At 44.4% G+C, this 17194-nt stretch overlaps 1 protein-coding gene and 1 long non-coding RNA gene across 2 annotated transcripts; one reads left to right on the top strand and one right to left on the bottom strand.

Moving 5' to 3' along the window:
* Positions 1 to 1449: 1449 nt before the first annotated feature.
* REXO5 (RNA exonuclease 5) lies at positions 1450 to 16662 on the bottom strand. Its single transcript, XM_030459516.1, has 19 exons — positions 16467 to 16662; positions 14218 to 14339; positions 13251 to 13377; positions 12328 to 12412; positions 10832 to 10981; positions 10583 to 10671; positions 9653 to 9768; positions 8702 to 8840; positions 8056 to 8150; positions 7328 to 7430; positions 6589 to 6725; positions 6207 to 6315; positions 5769 to 5879; positions 5506 to 5643; positions 4933 to 5025; positions 4208 to 4427; positions 3498 to 3691; positions 2867 to 2976; positions 1450 to 1680 (listed from the first exon to the last, which is right to left on the bottom strand). Exons 1-19 carry the CDS (start codon positions 16605 to 16607, stop codon positions 1611 to 1613), a joined length of 2349 nt encoding a protein of 782 aa, XP_030315376.1. The 5' UTR covers positions 16608 to 16662; the 3' UTR covers positions 1450 to 1610.
* On the top strand, positions 1642 to 4014 carry LOC115599132. The gene is made up of 2 exons (XR_003988152.1): positions 1642 to 2334; positions 2968 to 4014. It is a non-coding gene; the product is annotated as an uncharacterized LOC115599132 (long non-coding RNA).
* Positions 16663 to 17194: the final 532 nt, after the last annotated feature.

The raw sequence follows: 17194 nt of genomic DNA, 5'->3' as shown, positions 1-17194 counted from the left end.
TCTAAGTTGCCATTCATTTACCCGTGAGGTTATTGTGTTTCTGTATATGACCAACCCCTTAAAGAGGAGAGAAAAAAAATAATCCCTTAGCCACGATGTATCCTGACTGCTGTAGCTTTGTACGTGTTCCAAGGCTTCTGGGCTTCCTGTATTCCAGTGAGGTCTGAGAGGACCAAACAGCCACAGAAATCTAATCCACTGGAAAGGGAACTTGCAGGGGGTTCTGTGCATTGCTGAACAAATGAGTAACAGTTGTGGTGTTTACATAATGACACAGTGTTCACTTTTTTTGTGCTCAAGCTTTGTACAAATGTTTTATTTAAAGCTGAAGTCCTTTTTACATTTTCAATTAAAAGAGGACAAATTAAGTATTTTTTCATGCCTGTAACTAGGACTCTTGCTAGTTTTGTTTGTCTTCTCCAGAATTTCTCAAGCAGGAATCCTGGATGCTCATTAAATTCTGCTTAGTCCTCACAGGGAGGTGACAACATCATTTTTAAGTGCATGGAATGAGAACTGTCTGGGTTTTTTCAACTTCACAGTGCCAGTGGCTGCAAGGAGATGCTGGATGTGAACAGTCCCAAGAGCAGATTCCTAGCAGGATGAGTGCTGGGGCAGTCAGACCTTGGGAGCTGGCAGAGCTCAACGGACCAGTGACATAAACTTGGGGTTGGGAAGTAAAAGGGTGAGCAAGAGAAAGCACATATTCTATCAGCTGTATTTAATAATTTCTGGAGTAACTTATTTCAGCTTGATGTCAGCTTATTCTAATGCATATCAAGAAATCCCTTGTCTTATATTCAAACCTTTTTTATTTAACATTTTTTTTCTATTTTTTTGATTGTTGAATGCTCTCATTGCTGTCCTCATGCTTGGCAATTCCAGGTGTTACCAGGAGCTTCTCAAGCAGCCTTTTTATTCAGGTGGCAATGGCTGCAATGCACAGGGCTGCAAATCACCTTATCCTGCTGCTGCACCTCCCTGCTGGGAGTGATCTCTGAGGTTCACACACCCATGTGCTTCCCTTAAAATGGCCCTTGCCCCTCCCACAGTCACAGTGTAACTTTGTCTTTTTTGTGTGTGGGGTGGTCAGGGAGGGAGGAGAATGTGGAGATTGTCCAAGAAGGATGAATTACTAATTCCTTTTTTCCATGGACTAAGTACAGGACTTTCCCAGAAAGCAGCGATTGCTTCAGGGCTGGCACAGCACATTTCCAGAAATCCACACAATTCCCAAGGACAGCTTTTAACTGCTGAGCAGCTGCTGCAGGTACTACAGTAGCTGGAGTGGTCAGGCTGTGCATGTTTGAGGGGAGACAGCCCAGCTGGGACATCTGTCCCTGAGTTCCATCCAGCAGGCCCTGGCTGATCAGCTTCTAGGGAGCATTCCTCATCCCTGGCTCCCCAAATGCCAAGGAACACAGCCAGAGGGGTTAATGGAAATTGTGCTTTAAGATGCTTTGAATAGCTTTTATTTTTAGCCTTTGTAGCAGAAAGATACAGTGTGCAAGCCTATTGTTTTTATATGGTAAGAGATCTTTACAAAGACATCAATATTTAAAGTATTTAAAAATATCTTAACAAAAGACTTTGCTTAAAAACTTGGCAGTTTAACAAGCACTCCTCCCTCCATCAGCTTTTATTCCCATCAGACCAAGGCCAGACTGTGAGCCATGCATGCTGCAACACAAACAAGAGGTGTGTTAGTTCTGTTCAGGGTAGCCTTGATGCACATACACTTACTGGTCTAGCCATAGATTAAAAAGTGTTTGTTGTTTTTTTTATTATTTGTTTCTTTCTTTCTTCCTTCCCCACCCTCAAGAATTATTTGGCATTCTTTTTTAAGCACAAAGCCTCTTTTGGACAATCTTCTGGGAAACAGGAGTAGAGGAACCTCACTTGGCAAGAGACCCATCCCAGGCCAGGGCTGGAGCTGCCTTCCAGCCCCTCAGCAGCCTGAGAGATTTGAGTGTGGGCTCTGGGAGCTGCTGTTGGCACCTCCTGGCTGCAGGCTCCTGAATCCACCTGTTCTGCTAAAGGGATTCCCACCCCTTGGAGATGTGAGAGAATAGGCAAAGCTGTGCTGAGGCTGAGATTGCCCTGCAGAAGTAAATTTGGACCTGAGGAGCCCTGTGATTTGCTGCAAGAGAGACACAGTGGGGACTGTAACTCCATGGCCATCCTGTCCTAGAACTTTCCCAGTAAAGTGGGCAGTAGGCAAAGTCACTGAGGTGACAGTGGTGCAGAGAAGAGGCAAATGACTGCTCAGAAATGCAGAACTGATTCAGTTGTACCCCTGAAACAGCTACATGCAGGCAGCCCTGCTCTAATAAGGTAGGAATTGCTGCTGTCTCATTTTGTATATTATTTGGGGGTGTGTGTGAATAACTTAATGTCCTTTATATCAGAAGATAATTTAAAGGAAAAAAACCAACAAAAAACCAACAAAAACCCTCTAAAAAGTTCTTTAAAACAAATAAAAAAAAGTCATTAGAAACAATTGGAGCAAATCACACGAAGAGCAGTTCCTGAAATGGTTGCCACTGGCATTAAGCCTAAATATATTCTTGGCTTGGGATGCAGCTCCCTTCCAGGGACACTGAGTGGTACAGAGGATAATTCGGCGTGGTTCTTGTTAGCAAGAGAGAGGGAGAGGGGATCCTGTTCTGGATCAGGCATAGCTTATAGGCACAACTTACTGTGCAGGTTTTATTGACCTAACATGAAAGTCAAACTAAGTACACTGGCTTATTCAGGCCTGCTCTCAGCCTTTCACTTCCTTGTGCAGGGTTTAAATTTTTTAATAGATTGAGATAAAAGTATTTGGCTATTTCCTTGTCTCTTTACAAAATAGGTGGCAAGTTACCTGTTCACTCCAGGAAAGAGAACAACGCAGAGGGTGTTATCCTGCAGACTTCTGTAAAGCTTTTTGATATGGTGGTCTAACTTCTTCACCTTTTTCCTTAGATCCTGCTCCTGCACAACAGAATATGCACATCCAAACCTCAATTCACCTGCAGATCTGTAGCAACCACAGTTAAAAAGTGTGTGGTGAGGCTGACCCTGGGGCAGTGTCAGGGATCAAACTGGTTCTGTTACTGGTGTTGGGCAGCGCCTCTACAGCCACTACAGCTTCCTCCAGTGGAACAACTAGAGCTCTTCTTTCTGTACAGCTACACAACTTGTCACCTCTCCCTCTGATGCCCTCACCACTTGCTACACTTGTACACAGCTCTGTTCTCAAGTGGAGACTTTCTGTAGCATCACTCACTGCCCTGAGCAGCTCTGCTGGGCTTTCTTTATGGTTCTACAGAACCCTGTAACTATCACATTGTCTCACGTATTACCTCTTCTTGCCTTGTGGGTACTGATCCTGCACAAGGAGACCCTTCTGTTACATGCAGCTCTGCACCTAATGCTCAAAGTGATCACTCCTGGTTCCCAGGGCAGAACCTCCTCACTGACTGCAATGAACATCAACACAGCCTTAAACTCACAGACACAGATAGTTGTTCCATTTTCTTATGTAAGATGCATCCTCCTTGCTTCCCCTTGCTGTGATTCATTTGCCAAATCCATCTCCAGAGGTGACCTGAAGCAAGAGCATTCCTACTCCTTAGCTTGCTGCCCTTCACAGTCCATCTCTTTATAAGTTCAAGGGCATCCACAGCACTCTCTGATTTCTGGAATTCTGAAACACAAAGAGAAGAGGAAGATGCTTTGGCAGTGTTGCTGCTGCCCTGTTCCTTGACACCTGTAGGGCAGGGCTAGAGATGTGGAGCAAGAGAGATGAAAAGCTAAAATCCATGCAGCCAGCAGGAACTGTCTTGCTACAGGTAAACATCAGACTAGATGTGCCAGTTATCTGCAGCAACACTCATCCAGTTGTTCTCCTCACCTTTTTACAGGTCAGAACTTGCCTGTGTGAAGCTGCACAGTAGCCACCCCTCACACTGAGGCACCAAAGCCAATAAACTATCCTGAACTTTTCTAAATAAAGGGTTTTTTAAATTATTTTTTTGTCCTTTTGACTATTTAGCTGTAAACTGCCCCTCCTAAACAACAGATGCTTTCACCAAAGTGTTTTATACACCAGCAGTCAGAACACAAGTGCTGCAGTAGATCTTGCTTTCTCTGTGCAAAGTCCCAAGGGCTGCTGAATGAACTTATGGAAGGAAATAAGCAGGGTGTATGTGAAGATACTTACTGAGGAAACAGCACTTCCTGTGCTTTCCACTCTGGAGATCCTTTGGCAGGAACAGTGTTTCCAGGTCTTTCAGCTGGCTGAATTCTTCCTGCAGGTCTGTCTCTGTTAATGACTTCTTGAGACCAGCCACATAAATGACGCCTTCATTCTCCACATCCAGTTCTAGTTCCTTTATCAGAACATCACAGTCCAGCATTGCTGCACTGACAGGTCTCTGAACCTGGGGTGGATTCAGCAGGAACAAACACATCAGACCCCCCCTGTCTTCTGAGCCTCTTTTTAAATTATTTTCTCCCATTACAAGAAGCTGAAAAGCCATTTTCCCTCCCTTGAGAAAATATGACTAATGAAGACTAACAAATAGTCATGGAAAAGGAGGAGGGAGCATATTTGTAATGCAGAAACTACAAATCAAGACAACCCCCTCTCCATCCTTTGTAAATGGCATTGAAGCACCCTGTTACTTGTCTCTTCCTGTTAAATCTGCAGGTAGAGGTCAGAATGCTTTCTAACTCCCTTCTGCTGACAGCCAGGAAAAAAAAGAGGGCTAAAACAATTTCTTTTTATTGTAAGTGGCCCAAAATTGTACCCAGGGAGATGGGAGCAGCACAACCAGCCAGCATTTGCCCAGATGCTGTGCTATGAGCAAATGCTGAAAGAGCCACTGGGTGCTATTCCTGTGCTCAGCAGATCTTTGGCTTTTGTTATTTATTTGCATTGTTTACCTTAATGCAGGATCCTGCTACCTCAGCTCCATCCAGGCTTTCCACAGCAAGCTGGGCAGCTTCCAGCACTTCGTATTGGATACAGACATAGGGCTTGAAACAGAATGATAAGATACTTCAGGCTTATCAGTAAGACACATTAGGCTTCCCTTTTTAAAAGCCAGATCTTAATAAAGTTGTGTTCTCTTTAAAAAATAGAATATAAAAAGATTTGGGGGCAATATATATGACACTTCATATCCTGTTAAAACCATCCTTCAATTAGCTCATCAATTACTTATTTTCCTCATTAAAGGCCTTAGCATATCAGTTCTCTCAAGAGGGACAAAATGCATCTCAGCTTCTATAATACTCAAAGCCCTACAGCTGGAACAGGGCAGTTAAGCCACACAGCTGTATGTGCTCTTGTCATTGTGTGCAGCAGCTTCTGGAGACTCTGAGTGGTTGTAACCACCAGAAGAAAAACCCCAACAGAATAACTGATATTTCAGTCATTCTAATCCCTATTTCTCCAAGAGATTACTCAGACCTTCCATGCCTGTCAGCAAGCCCAGTGCTTGGAGTGTGCCTCACCTGGTATGTTTCAGTTACCACTGTAAGAGACTGGATTGGTCCACACCTCCCAAATTCTTTTTTCACAGACTTCAGGCAAAAGCCTTCTTCAAAAGGACCTGCATAAATTGTCAGCATGTCAGTCAGCTTGCTCCTCACCTGTGGGAACACAGATTAGAGAAGGAACTTTGCAAAGCAAAGGAACTAACACTGGTGGGTATCTCCAGATAAATAACATCTCATTCTAAGCTCAGGAACGCAGACAGTTCTCAAACACACAGTACCTTTTCACAAAGTTCAGCAACGAGGGGAGATGCAATGTACTCTGGATCCAAACTGAACTGAATGATGCTGAATGAGGACAGGGGAACATCTTCTAAGGCTCTCTGAAGGATCTGGAGGGAAAAGAGTATAAAGGCCAAGAGAAATACAATTGCACTGCAAAACATCAGACACAAAACTGTTGTACTTAATTTCTATCTTTAATTTTCATTTTTGTCCAAGGAAGCCCTCAGGCAGAAATTATTCTTTAGTGAGTCATGAGAGGATGCAGAGGATCAAAGCTCATTTCCGAGATGGATTCAGCTAACCTGGAATTAACACTATTGCCAACAGTACTGTCACTCAGCTTTTTAAAATAGGACTCATCTACCCACCCCCAGAACCAGAACTTGGAACTCCTTTGATGCTTGCTTAGACCAACCCACTCTAAGTCCATTCACCTGCTTGTTTGAAGTGCTCGGGTTACTCTGACACAGGCCAGGAGACTCACGTTCCTGTTTGCCCAAAAGGAGGGGTTTTTGGCCAGCCACTTGCAAGCAGTCTAAAAAACTAGCAGAGAGAAGAAAGCTGTGAGTCATGGTACTTACCAATATTATTGATAATTAAAAGCTTTTGAGAAGTGCTTGTCACAGAAAAAATAAAATTTACAAAGAAATCTGAAAGAGGCCTAGAAAATGCAAGTTCTGAAAGTTTTTCAGTACTATGTTTCAATTATTTGTCTCTCTGAAGAGCCTGGTGGCTTCTGAAAAATGTAACATACTTCTTTGATTTCACTGAGAATCCAGCTGGATGAAAACCATGCATATTTGAGAATCTTATTACCATGGTTTGGGTAAATGTGGAGGCTGTTTCAACTGTTTCTGGACTCTCCATCTTCTTGGCTGAAAAGCAGCTTTCTTCTGTGAGGCCTCAGCCTGTTTTTCAGTCATCAGAAGCATCTCCAAGTTTAGTTCTGCTACCTTGGGGAAGGAAGGTTAGTGGTTGGCTTTTATCTCAGATAATTGTAGCTAACCAAAAAGCATGTGCTTTCTCCATGAGTCACTTAGGCACACTGCACAGCAATGATGAAACACAGGCTTTAATTTCCTGCCTTATTATTTTCTGTTGTCATTTTCAAGCATGCAGCACTCACAGCATCAACCAGCAATCATCTCCAAAAAAGTTCTCTCAGAAATTGACAACACAAGCAAGAGACTCATAAAAGCAGCTGATTCACTGCCATAACATACAAAGTCTCTCACTCCTTTCATCTGGAAAAAATAACAGAGTCCTGTAGGCTGGAAGCATCTGAATCCTTCTATAGCCAATGCCCCTCTTCAAGACCAGCAGCAATGCTGATTCTCATCAGTGTCTGACTACTGAAACCTGGAACATTCCAGGTTATGATGATACCTGGATAAATGCTGAAAGTAACAAGCTGTCAAAACTGAGGCCTCTGCCATAGCTCCATTTTCTCTTATATCAACAAGAGGATGGGCAGGAATATCAGGGTTATTTCTCCTTTATAAGCACAGCTTGCACACTCTGCCATGGGACAGAAAACCTAATTAGATGTAGTTACCTTTGCTGGTCCTTGCTCAATGAAGAACTGAGCCAATTCCAATGCAGCTCTGGCATCTTCTGCAGGATCATGCCCAACCTTCTGTTCAGACTGAATCTCCTTCCTAGGGCACCAAAATTAGGTGTACAGGCAGGTTATCTGCTTTTCCACACTGACCAACATTCTGTCTTTTCTAAACTGGGTCCTTTTCAGGCAAAATAATTTCCAAAAAGGATTTCAGTTCTGTGCAGCAGCATTCTTGTGAAATACTCCCAAAAGTTACTGCAAGAAATGTTGTTGCAATGTTGAGCAAAAGCACTGTTTGACAGAAGCAATGTTAATAACTGGCATTCTGATGCACAACTGCTTTCAATTTTACTCATTCCTTGACCCAGCTCACAATTTGCACACAGGCAGACAGGCAGCCTCACACTAAGTGAAGTTTGGCCCTGCAGAGTATTAATGTTCATTATGTGAGTGGTGAGAACTGTATCACATACTACCCAGGAGTCATACACCTAGGAGTATCACATCAGCCATTAAGTCATACTTCTATTCATCAGCCTTTCTTGCTAAGAGCAATGGATCTCATTTGTGTGAGTCAGCATCTTTGTTGCTCTCCAAGTCACTACACTGGTATTGCTACAGAAAAAATAGTAACTTTGATGCTATTAGTAGAAAAGCAAAACCCTCTGACTTGCACCTGACAGTTTCTGGTGCTTCCCATGACAATACAGTAATAATCTTACCCTAGAACAGCTTTGGCTAGAAATTTCAGCTTGAATCTTCGACCTTCATTTCTGGCAAAAAGCAGTGAAGTATCAATAACACTGGGGTGGATCATCTGAAGGAAAGAAAACATCACCAGTTTAAGAACATCAGTCAGACAGAACTGGGCAGTAACTCCAGTGTTATCTGTGCCTCTGGCTTTTCATTTCAGTTGCCAGTTTCTCACTGATGGGTGACTGCTCCACAACGAGAGAGCAGATGGGAATAATAAAATGAGCCCAACTCTCCTTTTTAGCACTCTGTTGGGAAGATGTAGATTGTCTTAGAAAGATAAAACATGATTCAATAATAGAGAAAGGAATTCAAATCCTTCCATGACAGAGCTATCAAAAGCAGCTGGCTGAAGCAGAGAGGCAAAACTTCTGTTGCAACTGTATCTATGTCTGGACAGACTCCTCCATTCCTTTGGGTTCTGAACAGCCCTTTGAAAGTTTTACAGGTATAAGGAGAGTCTCTCTCTTTAAAATGGTTAAAGACATAAAGCTATTCATAATAAGAAGCATTTAACAAGTATTCATTAACAAAAAAGAGGAACTGTTAAAAAGTTTTAAGGTCTGCAATGAGTTATCACAGGGTTGAGAAAAACACTCTTCAAGGCACACTCACTTCCAAAGCCTGAAGATCAGCATTTAAAGAATGACCAACCAATACTGCATCATGGGGAAGCATTTTTTTCAGTTTGGTTTGGATGTCTGGCAGTCTTGTTCTCACTGGAAGCAGCATTTTCTTTGTGACTCCTGAGAATCTTAAAAAAAAAAAAAAAAAGTTGGATGAGGTCAAAGCAACACATTAGCAACAGCACCTACTGGAGAACTCTGCAAGCAGAGCATGTCAAATATGAACACAGTGTAACAAGGACAGAAAGCTATTTACTGCTTTCTGATCCCACATGAGGATATGCTGCAGGAATTAAATGAGTATGAGTGCTATCACATCTTCTTCAAAAGCTTCTCTCTCAAATATAACTTATTCTTAAATGATGCAGTTCTTTACAGTAGGTAGCATGGGTAAGGAGATACTGCAAGAGTGATGATGGAAAGAGATGCTTCCAAGTAACCCAAGGGGACTGGCTCCTCATCTTCTGCATGAAGCCAGGCTAAGCTTTGGAGAAGACAAAAGTCAGTTTTTCCTGCTTTTGTTACAATCCTGAGCCCAGCCCTAGAGCTGTGTGTAAGCTGATCAGCTGCTCTATTAATTTTTTACAGATGAGCAAACTTAGCTGTGGAGTAGAGAGATGCAGGCTGTAGTCCTGCAGGCTAACCCTGTATCTAGTTCAGTGAGAAGTAAGGAGTAACTTGTAAAGTGTAGGATCAGTCTGTAGCAAAACTTTTCCTCCAGTGCTGCAGAATGATAAAGCCATGCAGAGGCACCATGTAGCAGTGTACACATAACAGTGGCTGTTCTAATCACACAGCAAGAGCTGTATCAGCACACAGTAGAATGCAGCAGACATCTGTGGAAAACAAAAGTCTTCTGAAAGGCCCCATGTAACAAGGTTAATTTGAAAGGGTTGCAGCTCTTAGAGACAAAGAGAGAAGAAACTTATGTGCAAGTCACCTGGTGCAGTAGTTGACCACTGTGCTTTCAGGTCTGACCAGTTCATTCAGGAGGCACTGACCCTGTGCATCCACCAGTGAGACACGAGTGACTTCGTTCCCTTTTGCAGTCAGACACTGTCAGGAAGAAGCAGAGACAGCTCTTGTGTCACCATGATGCTGCCACTCAAAAACCAGAGCTCACATCTGCTCTGGCTGCAGCCAGCATCACCACTGAGGAGTTACTGCACTTTAATCTACCCCTCCCAGCCACTGCTGGGGTATGCTTCATTTTAATTCAGTGCCCACTATAAGGACAGCAAACAGGCAGGCAAACACAATACACAGAAAACCACTACAAAAAAGTGCAGATTCCACAGAACAGGGCTGTGCTCTACTCTGCAGCGTTGTTACTGAGACATCAGTGAGGATCCTGAGAGCATCCTCAGCAGAGAAGAGATGAAATTGAACAGCAGAGCCCAGGCTGTACCATGAGTTACTCTGTGCTGATGCACATCTCTGCAAGATCAAACCTGTACCAGAGCAGGAATCTTCATCACAGCCTGCTGCCAGCATAACTGTGATGGCTGAAGGGAAGATCTGTGATAGGGAATATCTCTCCCAAACTTTAGGGAGGGCTGGGAGGTAAAGATTCACAGCTGTCTTGCAGGTCACTGCAGCACTGCAGATGGGCCTGGCAGATCCAGCTGCAGCTCTGACAGCCACTGCAGAACTGAGATCTGTGCTGCACTGCTCAAGAGAACATTTCTGTCTTGTCACCAGAGCCTGAGCCCACCCATGCTGCATTATCACCAGTAAGGGACTGGCAGCAGGTATTGCTATACCAGAAGTGACTAAACAAACACACAGGATGCTTGGCTCACTTTGGAACAGTAGGTAGGAGTTTGGTTGCTTGACTACAGTTTGTAAAGCCACACAGATGTATTTTTACCATTTCACAGTCCAGACCAAAGAGGGGGCTGCTGTCTGTCCTCTGCTGATGGCACTCTGTATCTACATAGCCCTTACATCCAGGAGAGCCTAGAATGAGAAGATACCCACAAATAAGCAACAGACCTCTCTCTTCTAAAACTCACTGAACATCTTATATGACCATGGATATCACCAACTGTCAAGTTAAAAGAAAAAACAAACAACAAACCTCAAGAAAACAACCAGACAAAAGCCCTCAGAAACCAACCTTTTATGGGATAGCCATTTTTCTTCTGCTCTTCTAAAGTTAACATGTAGCTAGTAAGGCCTTGTTTTTTTTCTCCATATTTCTGAATGATGGGATCACATGGCAAGTCTGAGCTCTCAGGAGTACATTCACTGCTAGTAGAAGTCAAACCTGTAAAGTACAGAAGCATCTGTCAAGCTCAGTTAGCACTCCCTACTCACAGTCAGTTTTCTGCATTAGGAAGCACACTATGAGGGTACAGCATTACAAAGGAAAACACTACCTGGAACAGTAAATTGGGGAGATGTCTGTCTGTCTATCTGTCTCTCTGTCTATCTATCTACTATCTATCTATCTATCTATCTATCTATCTATCTATCCATCCCCAGTTTATATTTATTTATCTATCTACAGTTTATACCTCACTTATTGTGTGTATATATATACACACACACTGCTTAAGATACCTACACATAATTTTAATACACAATAATACATGCATGTATACAGGGTATAAACCATATATACTTGATATTGAGGACACTTGAATCTTGCATCTTGAATACTTGAATCTTTTCCCTGTTCAGCTACTGATGCTGCTGGCTGATTCAGAGGCAAGTCACATCACAAGACTCTGTCTCATATTCCTTTCAGAAACAGAGAGAACAAACTTGCCTCGTAAGCATGACAACACAATCATGTTATTTCATGCATGCTGTACAAGGGTTTTTTTTTCTCCCTTCTCTGTGAAATTCTCTCTTGTAAATATTATCAGGAGAAAATGTGCTCTAAGTGTGGCTCACAAAGAAGGAAGCACTGAACTGACACCAGAATCCACAGCTATGCAAGGTTAAATTATCCTGTAAGTGACTCTCTGCAGACTGTACTTAAAAGAAAAATATACCTGAAATCTCAGGTCTGTGAAGATGCTGATGCTACTGACAAAGCCTCTGTCAATACACTGACAGGAACAGCTACTCATTCTCCCACTTAGGACTTGAATTCAAGATCCTCTGTTACACTTCTAACAAAGTAAAGTTCACATTGTGGTCTCCTGCAAGTTTTGTACAAGCCTGCTGGGTTACAGTCACCTCTGAAGAGTATAAAAATAGGAAATCAGTCAACACACCTGTTCTTTATCTTGTTTGCTGCTCAGTATAACAAAGAAAACTAACAAAATGGACAAACACTTAGCTTGAATCAAATGTGTATCTCTATCTTTTATTAGATTAATCTTAAAATAAACATAAAATGGGTAACTAAGTGCCAGAAGTTTGGAGTAAGCATATGAAAAACTTTCTCTCTGCTTTGTACATTTCCTTGTGACAATAATTCCCACAGGAGTTACTGAACTAGTTAGGGTCACTCATCTCCTGGTTTAAGCCACTGTACATTTTCCTGTGGAAACAAGTTTACCAGAGCAGGACACTGGGATCTCATAGGATGCAAAGGCAGAAATTACTGCTGAAAGTGAATCACTGTGGTTAAAAAGAGACAATGCAAAACAAATAAGATACCTTGTGCAGCCTCTTGAGGTTTTGGGTTTGCTCCTTCTCCGTACAGGCTGGCTAGGAAGTTAGTGGAAGGTTTTAATATGAATTTCTGGGAAAAAATGTGAAAAAGAAGCAGAAGTATCAAGCAAATGAGATGTTTCTTAATCCCCAAACCAGCCAAGAGGAGACTGGATGAAGGAGTGGAAATATGTTTGGTGTTTTTGCAAGGAAGGAAGAAAACCCAACACAAACCAAACCTGTTTTAAAGCCAGAGGATACAGGATTCTTTGTGCTAAGGGAGATTTGCCTCACCTGATACAATCAAGATGGCAAATCTCAAGACTTTCTTAGACAGAAACTAAAGCAAGTTCCAGACTTTCCACTTAAGTGGTGATTTGCATTTGCTGCAGTTCAGGGAAGATTCTCTACATGTCTGAATTGAAATGTTTTTCTTTCTTCCTTCCTTCAAAAATGTTGCTTGTAACTCAGAAACTAAAAAGTCCTTTTCAATAATTTTGGGGGGGAAATGGGAGAAACTTGACATAAAGCACAAATAACAAAAGTGAAATTTTTTTAACCAGTGGGAACAGCATAATTCTACTTAGAGTCTCCTCGCTCACTCAAGCATGAATTCCAAATTAACAGAGTATTTTTAATCTCAGTGGCATCCTGAAGAGGTGGGAGGCAGTCAGAGACTGAAACATCAATATGGGTTTCACCTGGTAAGGCTTCAAAGAACATAAGTCTTGAAAATCTGTTTCTAATATCAAAGCCTTGGCTTTTGTTCTGAGCTGACAAAGGCTACAAATAGATCCTCTCTCATTTGCTTTGAGAGTCAAAGATGGGCACTTCCTGTTGGAAAAGGCAGTGATTTCACTGCAGCAATCAGTGCCTGGGACATGGTTTCAGGACTGGAAGAAGTTCAGAAGACAGCACTGGGGACTTACATGCCTGAAGACTTTCCTGAGGTGTTTGAACTGCAAATAGAATTTGTAGAAATGGAGCTGGCTCATTTCATGTAGAACAATAACCACAACCCCAGCCAGGTGGCTTTGGTGATAAATATGGCACCAGCTGCAGTTTAAAAAAAAAAAAAAGAAAAATCAAAGCAAAACAATTATCAAGCACTTTCAAAAACAAACTTGGAAGCAGCCCAGCTTTTAAGTCAATAAATGGCAAAGTGCCAAATGACTTCAATTGGAAGAGCTTATCTCAAACAAATTCCTGAAAGCAACATAATGTGAGACAGAGAAAGAATGAATTACAGCAGCACTATTGCAGTGCCATTTCAAGACACTTATGCCTTATTTATATGCAGCAGCATGTGAATACACAAGTGACTTCAGCCATAGTGATGCACTCTGGTGAATTAATGCATCAAAAAAAAAATTCACAATATCATTTTCTATTCCCAAAAAACCTGAAGTGGGATCATTCTTGCCTTGAGTTTCAAGATTCATTACTTTTCATCACATTTTTGCTATCCAAGGTTACATATCCTCCTCAGGATCCTCATATCCTCTGAAAAAAGGCAGTGATTAAAATGGTTTTCCCAAAACACTCCAGAATACCCTGTTTCAACTATACCTGACATGAACCATGTTAATATTTTTGTATTGTGCTGAAGTTTTTAACATGGTATTTCACTTGTTAGTATGTGAAGCTGCTTCTGTTCCACAAAATTGTTTACTTTTTGGTACCTGCATGAAACAACACTATGAAGTAGTAGTTTTTGTCAGAAGAACTCTGGTATCTGGCCAAATCTAGCAACTGTATCTACATGAGACAGGCTGTCACTGTGGGAGCTGCACTGCAAGGATTCCAGAGCCAGCATGGCAAGTATTCCTTTGGGTACATATTCACCACACTTCAGGACACAGGGTGGCTGCATTCCTAAACATGAGCAAGTCATACCTGGGCTGGGTTGCATTGTGGCCTTTTCCCAGAGCTGCAAACTTCAACAACTCATAGAGCTGCTCACGGCTGATTTCACAGTCCTCACCAAATAAAGCTGCTGACAAGTGAGATGACTTCTCCTGTAAAAAGGGAAACACTGGTAAAGAAAGGTTTTAAGTAATCACTAAGTTCATGGAAAAATCACTTAGCTGTATGGCAGAAGGAAAGTATGTACTGTTTGTATGAGTATCTGATTACAGATTGATTTGGGTTGGAAGGGACCTTAAAAGATCACCCAGTTCCACCCCCCCTGCATGGACAGGGACATCTCCCACCAGATCAAGCTGCTCAAAGCCCCATCCAACCTGGCCTTGAACATTTCCAGGGATGGGGCAGCCACAAATGCTCTGGAAACAACTACATTTAAAATGACTCTTTTACTCATTACAGGTGAAAGTTCTCTTTCCACAATTTAATATTAAAATGCACAACGAGTATTTCAGAAGCCCAGGTAATCTAACTTCAAAAATTATTAAACAAAAGATTAGTGTTAGTAGATATATGCAGCATGGAGGCATTAAGCTCTGATGTGCAAATGTGATCAGCTCTTGCCCACTTGCTTCTATAAAGCTTTGGGCGTTTATAAAAGTGTTATATGTAGTCAGTTCACATAAGATTTTGCTGAAACCCATTTACTTCATCTCCATTTTGTGATCTGTTTTGGCAGATGGGTTTGCTGACCCCTGCAGGAAAAGAGATGTTGCAGTAAAATCCTAGAAAACTGCAGAAAGCAGGCACGGAGCAGATGAGATGGAGAATGTAACACACAGTTCAACACAAGAGTTCTTTAAGCCTAAATGCACAAATTCTAAAAGCTAACCAGCAAGAAAATGCATAATTTTTGGAGACCTCCACAGACCATGTGGCCTGTTCCAATGGAGCTGCTTTGACCTCTGAAAAATTTTTAGGTGATGAAAGAATCAAAGCACAGAGCAGAAAAAAAAACAACAACCCCACCACTGAACACTACAGAATATCAAATCCCATAAGACAAACAAGAAGAATTTCTTTACGGAGAGGGTGATCAGACATTGGAATGGGCTGCCCAGGGAAGTAGTGGATTCTCCGTGTCTGGAGATATTTCCAAAGAGCCTGGATGTGGCACTGAGTGCCATGGGCTGGGAACTGCAACGGTGGTAAAAGGGTTGGACACGATGATCTCTGAGGTCCCTTCCAACCAAGCCAATTCTATGATTCTATGATTCTAAGTACCAGAAGTTGTGTTCCCCTCACCGCACTAACAAGCTTTGTGCTCCTTAATTCCTGCAGAGCCTGGACTGATCTGAGGCATTTTAAAGCCACTGGTCATTGGGTAGGAAGCTAAACAGAGGTGACAACCTTTGTGGTTCAAATGGTTAAAAAATCACCAGGTGATAATAACACAGAGTGGTGTGACTGCTGCTCCCTCATCTCTCATCCCAAGTTAGACAAATAAGTAAGGACACCGTCGTTTGCAACACAGCCTCATTACAGCTTTGCAAAAAAACCCCAGCCAGACTGCAGCAGTTTTATTCCACCCAGCAAAGGCTACTGCCAGCCACAGGAATTTCAGTCTCTAAACAGTCACAATCAGCACTGACTTGTCCCAAGCTGGGCACTCGGCAAGCTGCACCCCGGTGTCACCGTGAGGTGGAAACCGGAGGAGTTGGTTGGAATCCCTGGGGTCAGTGTGCCGAGAGGAACAGGGCTCCTCTCAAGGCCTACTCTGGAAAACTGATTCACGGTACATGCGTAACACCTAAAATGTTCATTTGTTCCTTCCCACGTCCCCCGGGGTAGAGACTCAGCCATGATCCGCAGATCGGACCCGTCCCGACCCCCTGACCACCCTCCCGAGGAGGTTCGGGTTTGCGCCTGCCCGGAAACCGCGGCTGCTGCAAGAGCCGGGCTGAGGGCTGAGGGAGCACCCGGGGGATGTGAGGGGAGCACCCGGGGGATGTGAGGGAAGCACCTGAGGGATGTGAGGGAAGCACCTGAGGGATGTGAGGGGAGCACCCGAGGGATGTGAGGGGAGCACCCGAGGGATGTGAGGGGAGCACCCGAGGGATGTGAGGGAAGCACCTGAGGGATGTGAGGGAAGCACCTGAGGGATGTGAGGGGAGCAGCCAGGGGATGTGAGGGGAGCACCCATGGGCTATGAGGGGATCACCCCGGCAGCCCCGGGCTGGCATCGCTGCCTCACTACACCGGGCACGGTCCCTGCTCACCTCAGGGCCACAGCTGCTGCTGCTGCTGCCGCTGCCGCTCTCCTCCGCCTTCCTCCTCTTCCGAGCCGCCTGCCATCCCCCCGCCTTCTCGGCGGTTCCTGCCCGCCTTTTGTACCCGTTCACGCAGGCCGCCCTTGCCATGGCCCGGGCAGGGCTCAGGCCGCTGACCCCACCGCAGCCTCTCCGGCCGCCCCGCACCACGCGGCCTCGGCCCGCAGCTACCCGCGCCTGCCCGGCGGCAAGGCCAGAGCAGCCGATCTGCCGGCAGCACCGATGTGGGCGGAGCCGCCGCCCCGGCGGGAGGTTCGGACCGGTGTCGGCGGGGGTGCGGTCGCCGCCCGTCCGCAGGGGCCGGGATGGCCACCAAGCGCCTGGCCAGGTGCAGGACGGGGCACCGGGGGGCGGGGAGGGGCGTGCCGCCTACTGGGGCTCTTCAGGGACCGGGGAGGGGAGCGGTGGCGGTGCCCGGGAGGGTCGGTCCGATCCGGTCCGGTGCTGAAGCGGTGCCGGTTCGCAGGCGGCTGGGACTGGCGCGGAGCAGCGCTCGGACGCGGAGCAGGGAGCGTGCGGCGGGTCAGTGGTTCCAGTACCTGATCGTCCTCGACTTCGAGGCCACGTGCTGGACGGAGCCGGGGCGGCGGCGGCCCGAGATCAGTGAGTGGCGGGGTGAGGGTGAGGGGTGTCCGGGGGCGTCCCCACCCCAGCTTAAAGCAAGAGGAGTAATTTCT

This window comes from Calypte anna, chromosome 14 (genome assembly GCF_003957555.1).
Source record: "Calypte anna isolate BGI_N300 chromosome 14, bCalAnn1_v1.p, whole genome shotgun sequence".
In the NCBI taxonomy this organism is placed as follows: domain Eukaryota; kingdom Metazoa; phylum Chordata; class Aves; order Apodiformes; family Trochilidae; genus Calypte; species Calypte anna.
Note: the sequence above shows the minus strand (reverse complement) of the source record. Positions and strands in the feature narration are given on the sequence as shown.

What these genes read in the sequence shown, in the direction of transcription:
- REXO5 (XM_030459516.1), bottom strand. Translation starts at nt 16,607, where the DNA reads ATGGCAAGGGCGGCCTGCGTGAACGGGTACAAAAGGCGGGCAGGAACC. An exon ending in TCAGGAAAGTCTTCAGGCAT is followed by an intron (nt 12,413 to 13,250) that starts GTAAGTCCCCAG and finishes ATTTTTTCCCAG; the next exon opens with AAATTCATATTAAAACCTTC. An exon ending in TGGAACAACTATCTGTGTCT is followed by an intron (nt 2,977 to 3,497) that starts GTGAGTTTAAGG and finishes TCTGTTGTGCAG; the next exon opens with GAGCAGGATCTAAGGAAAAA.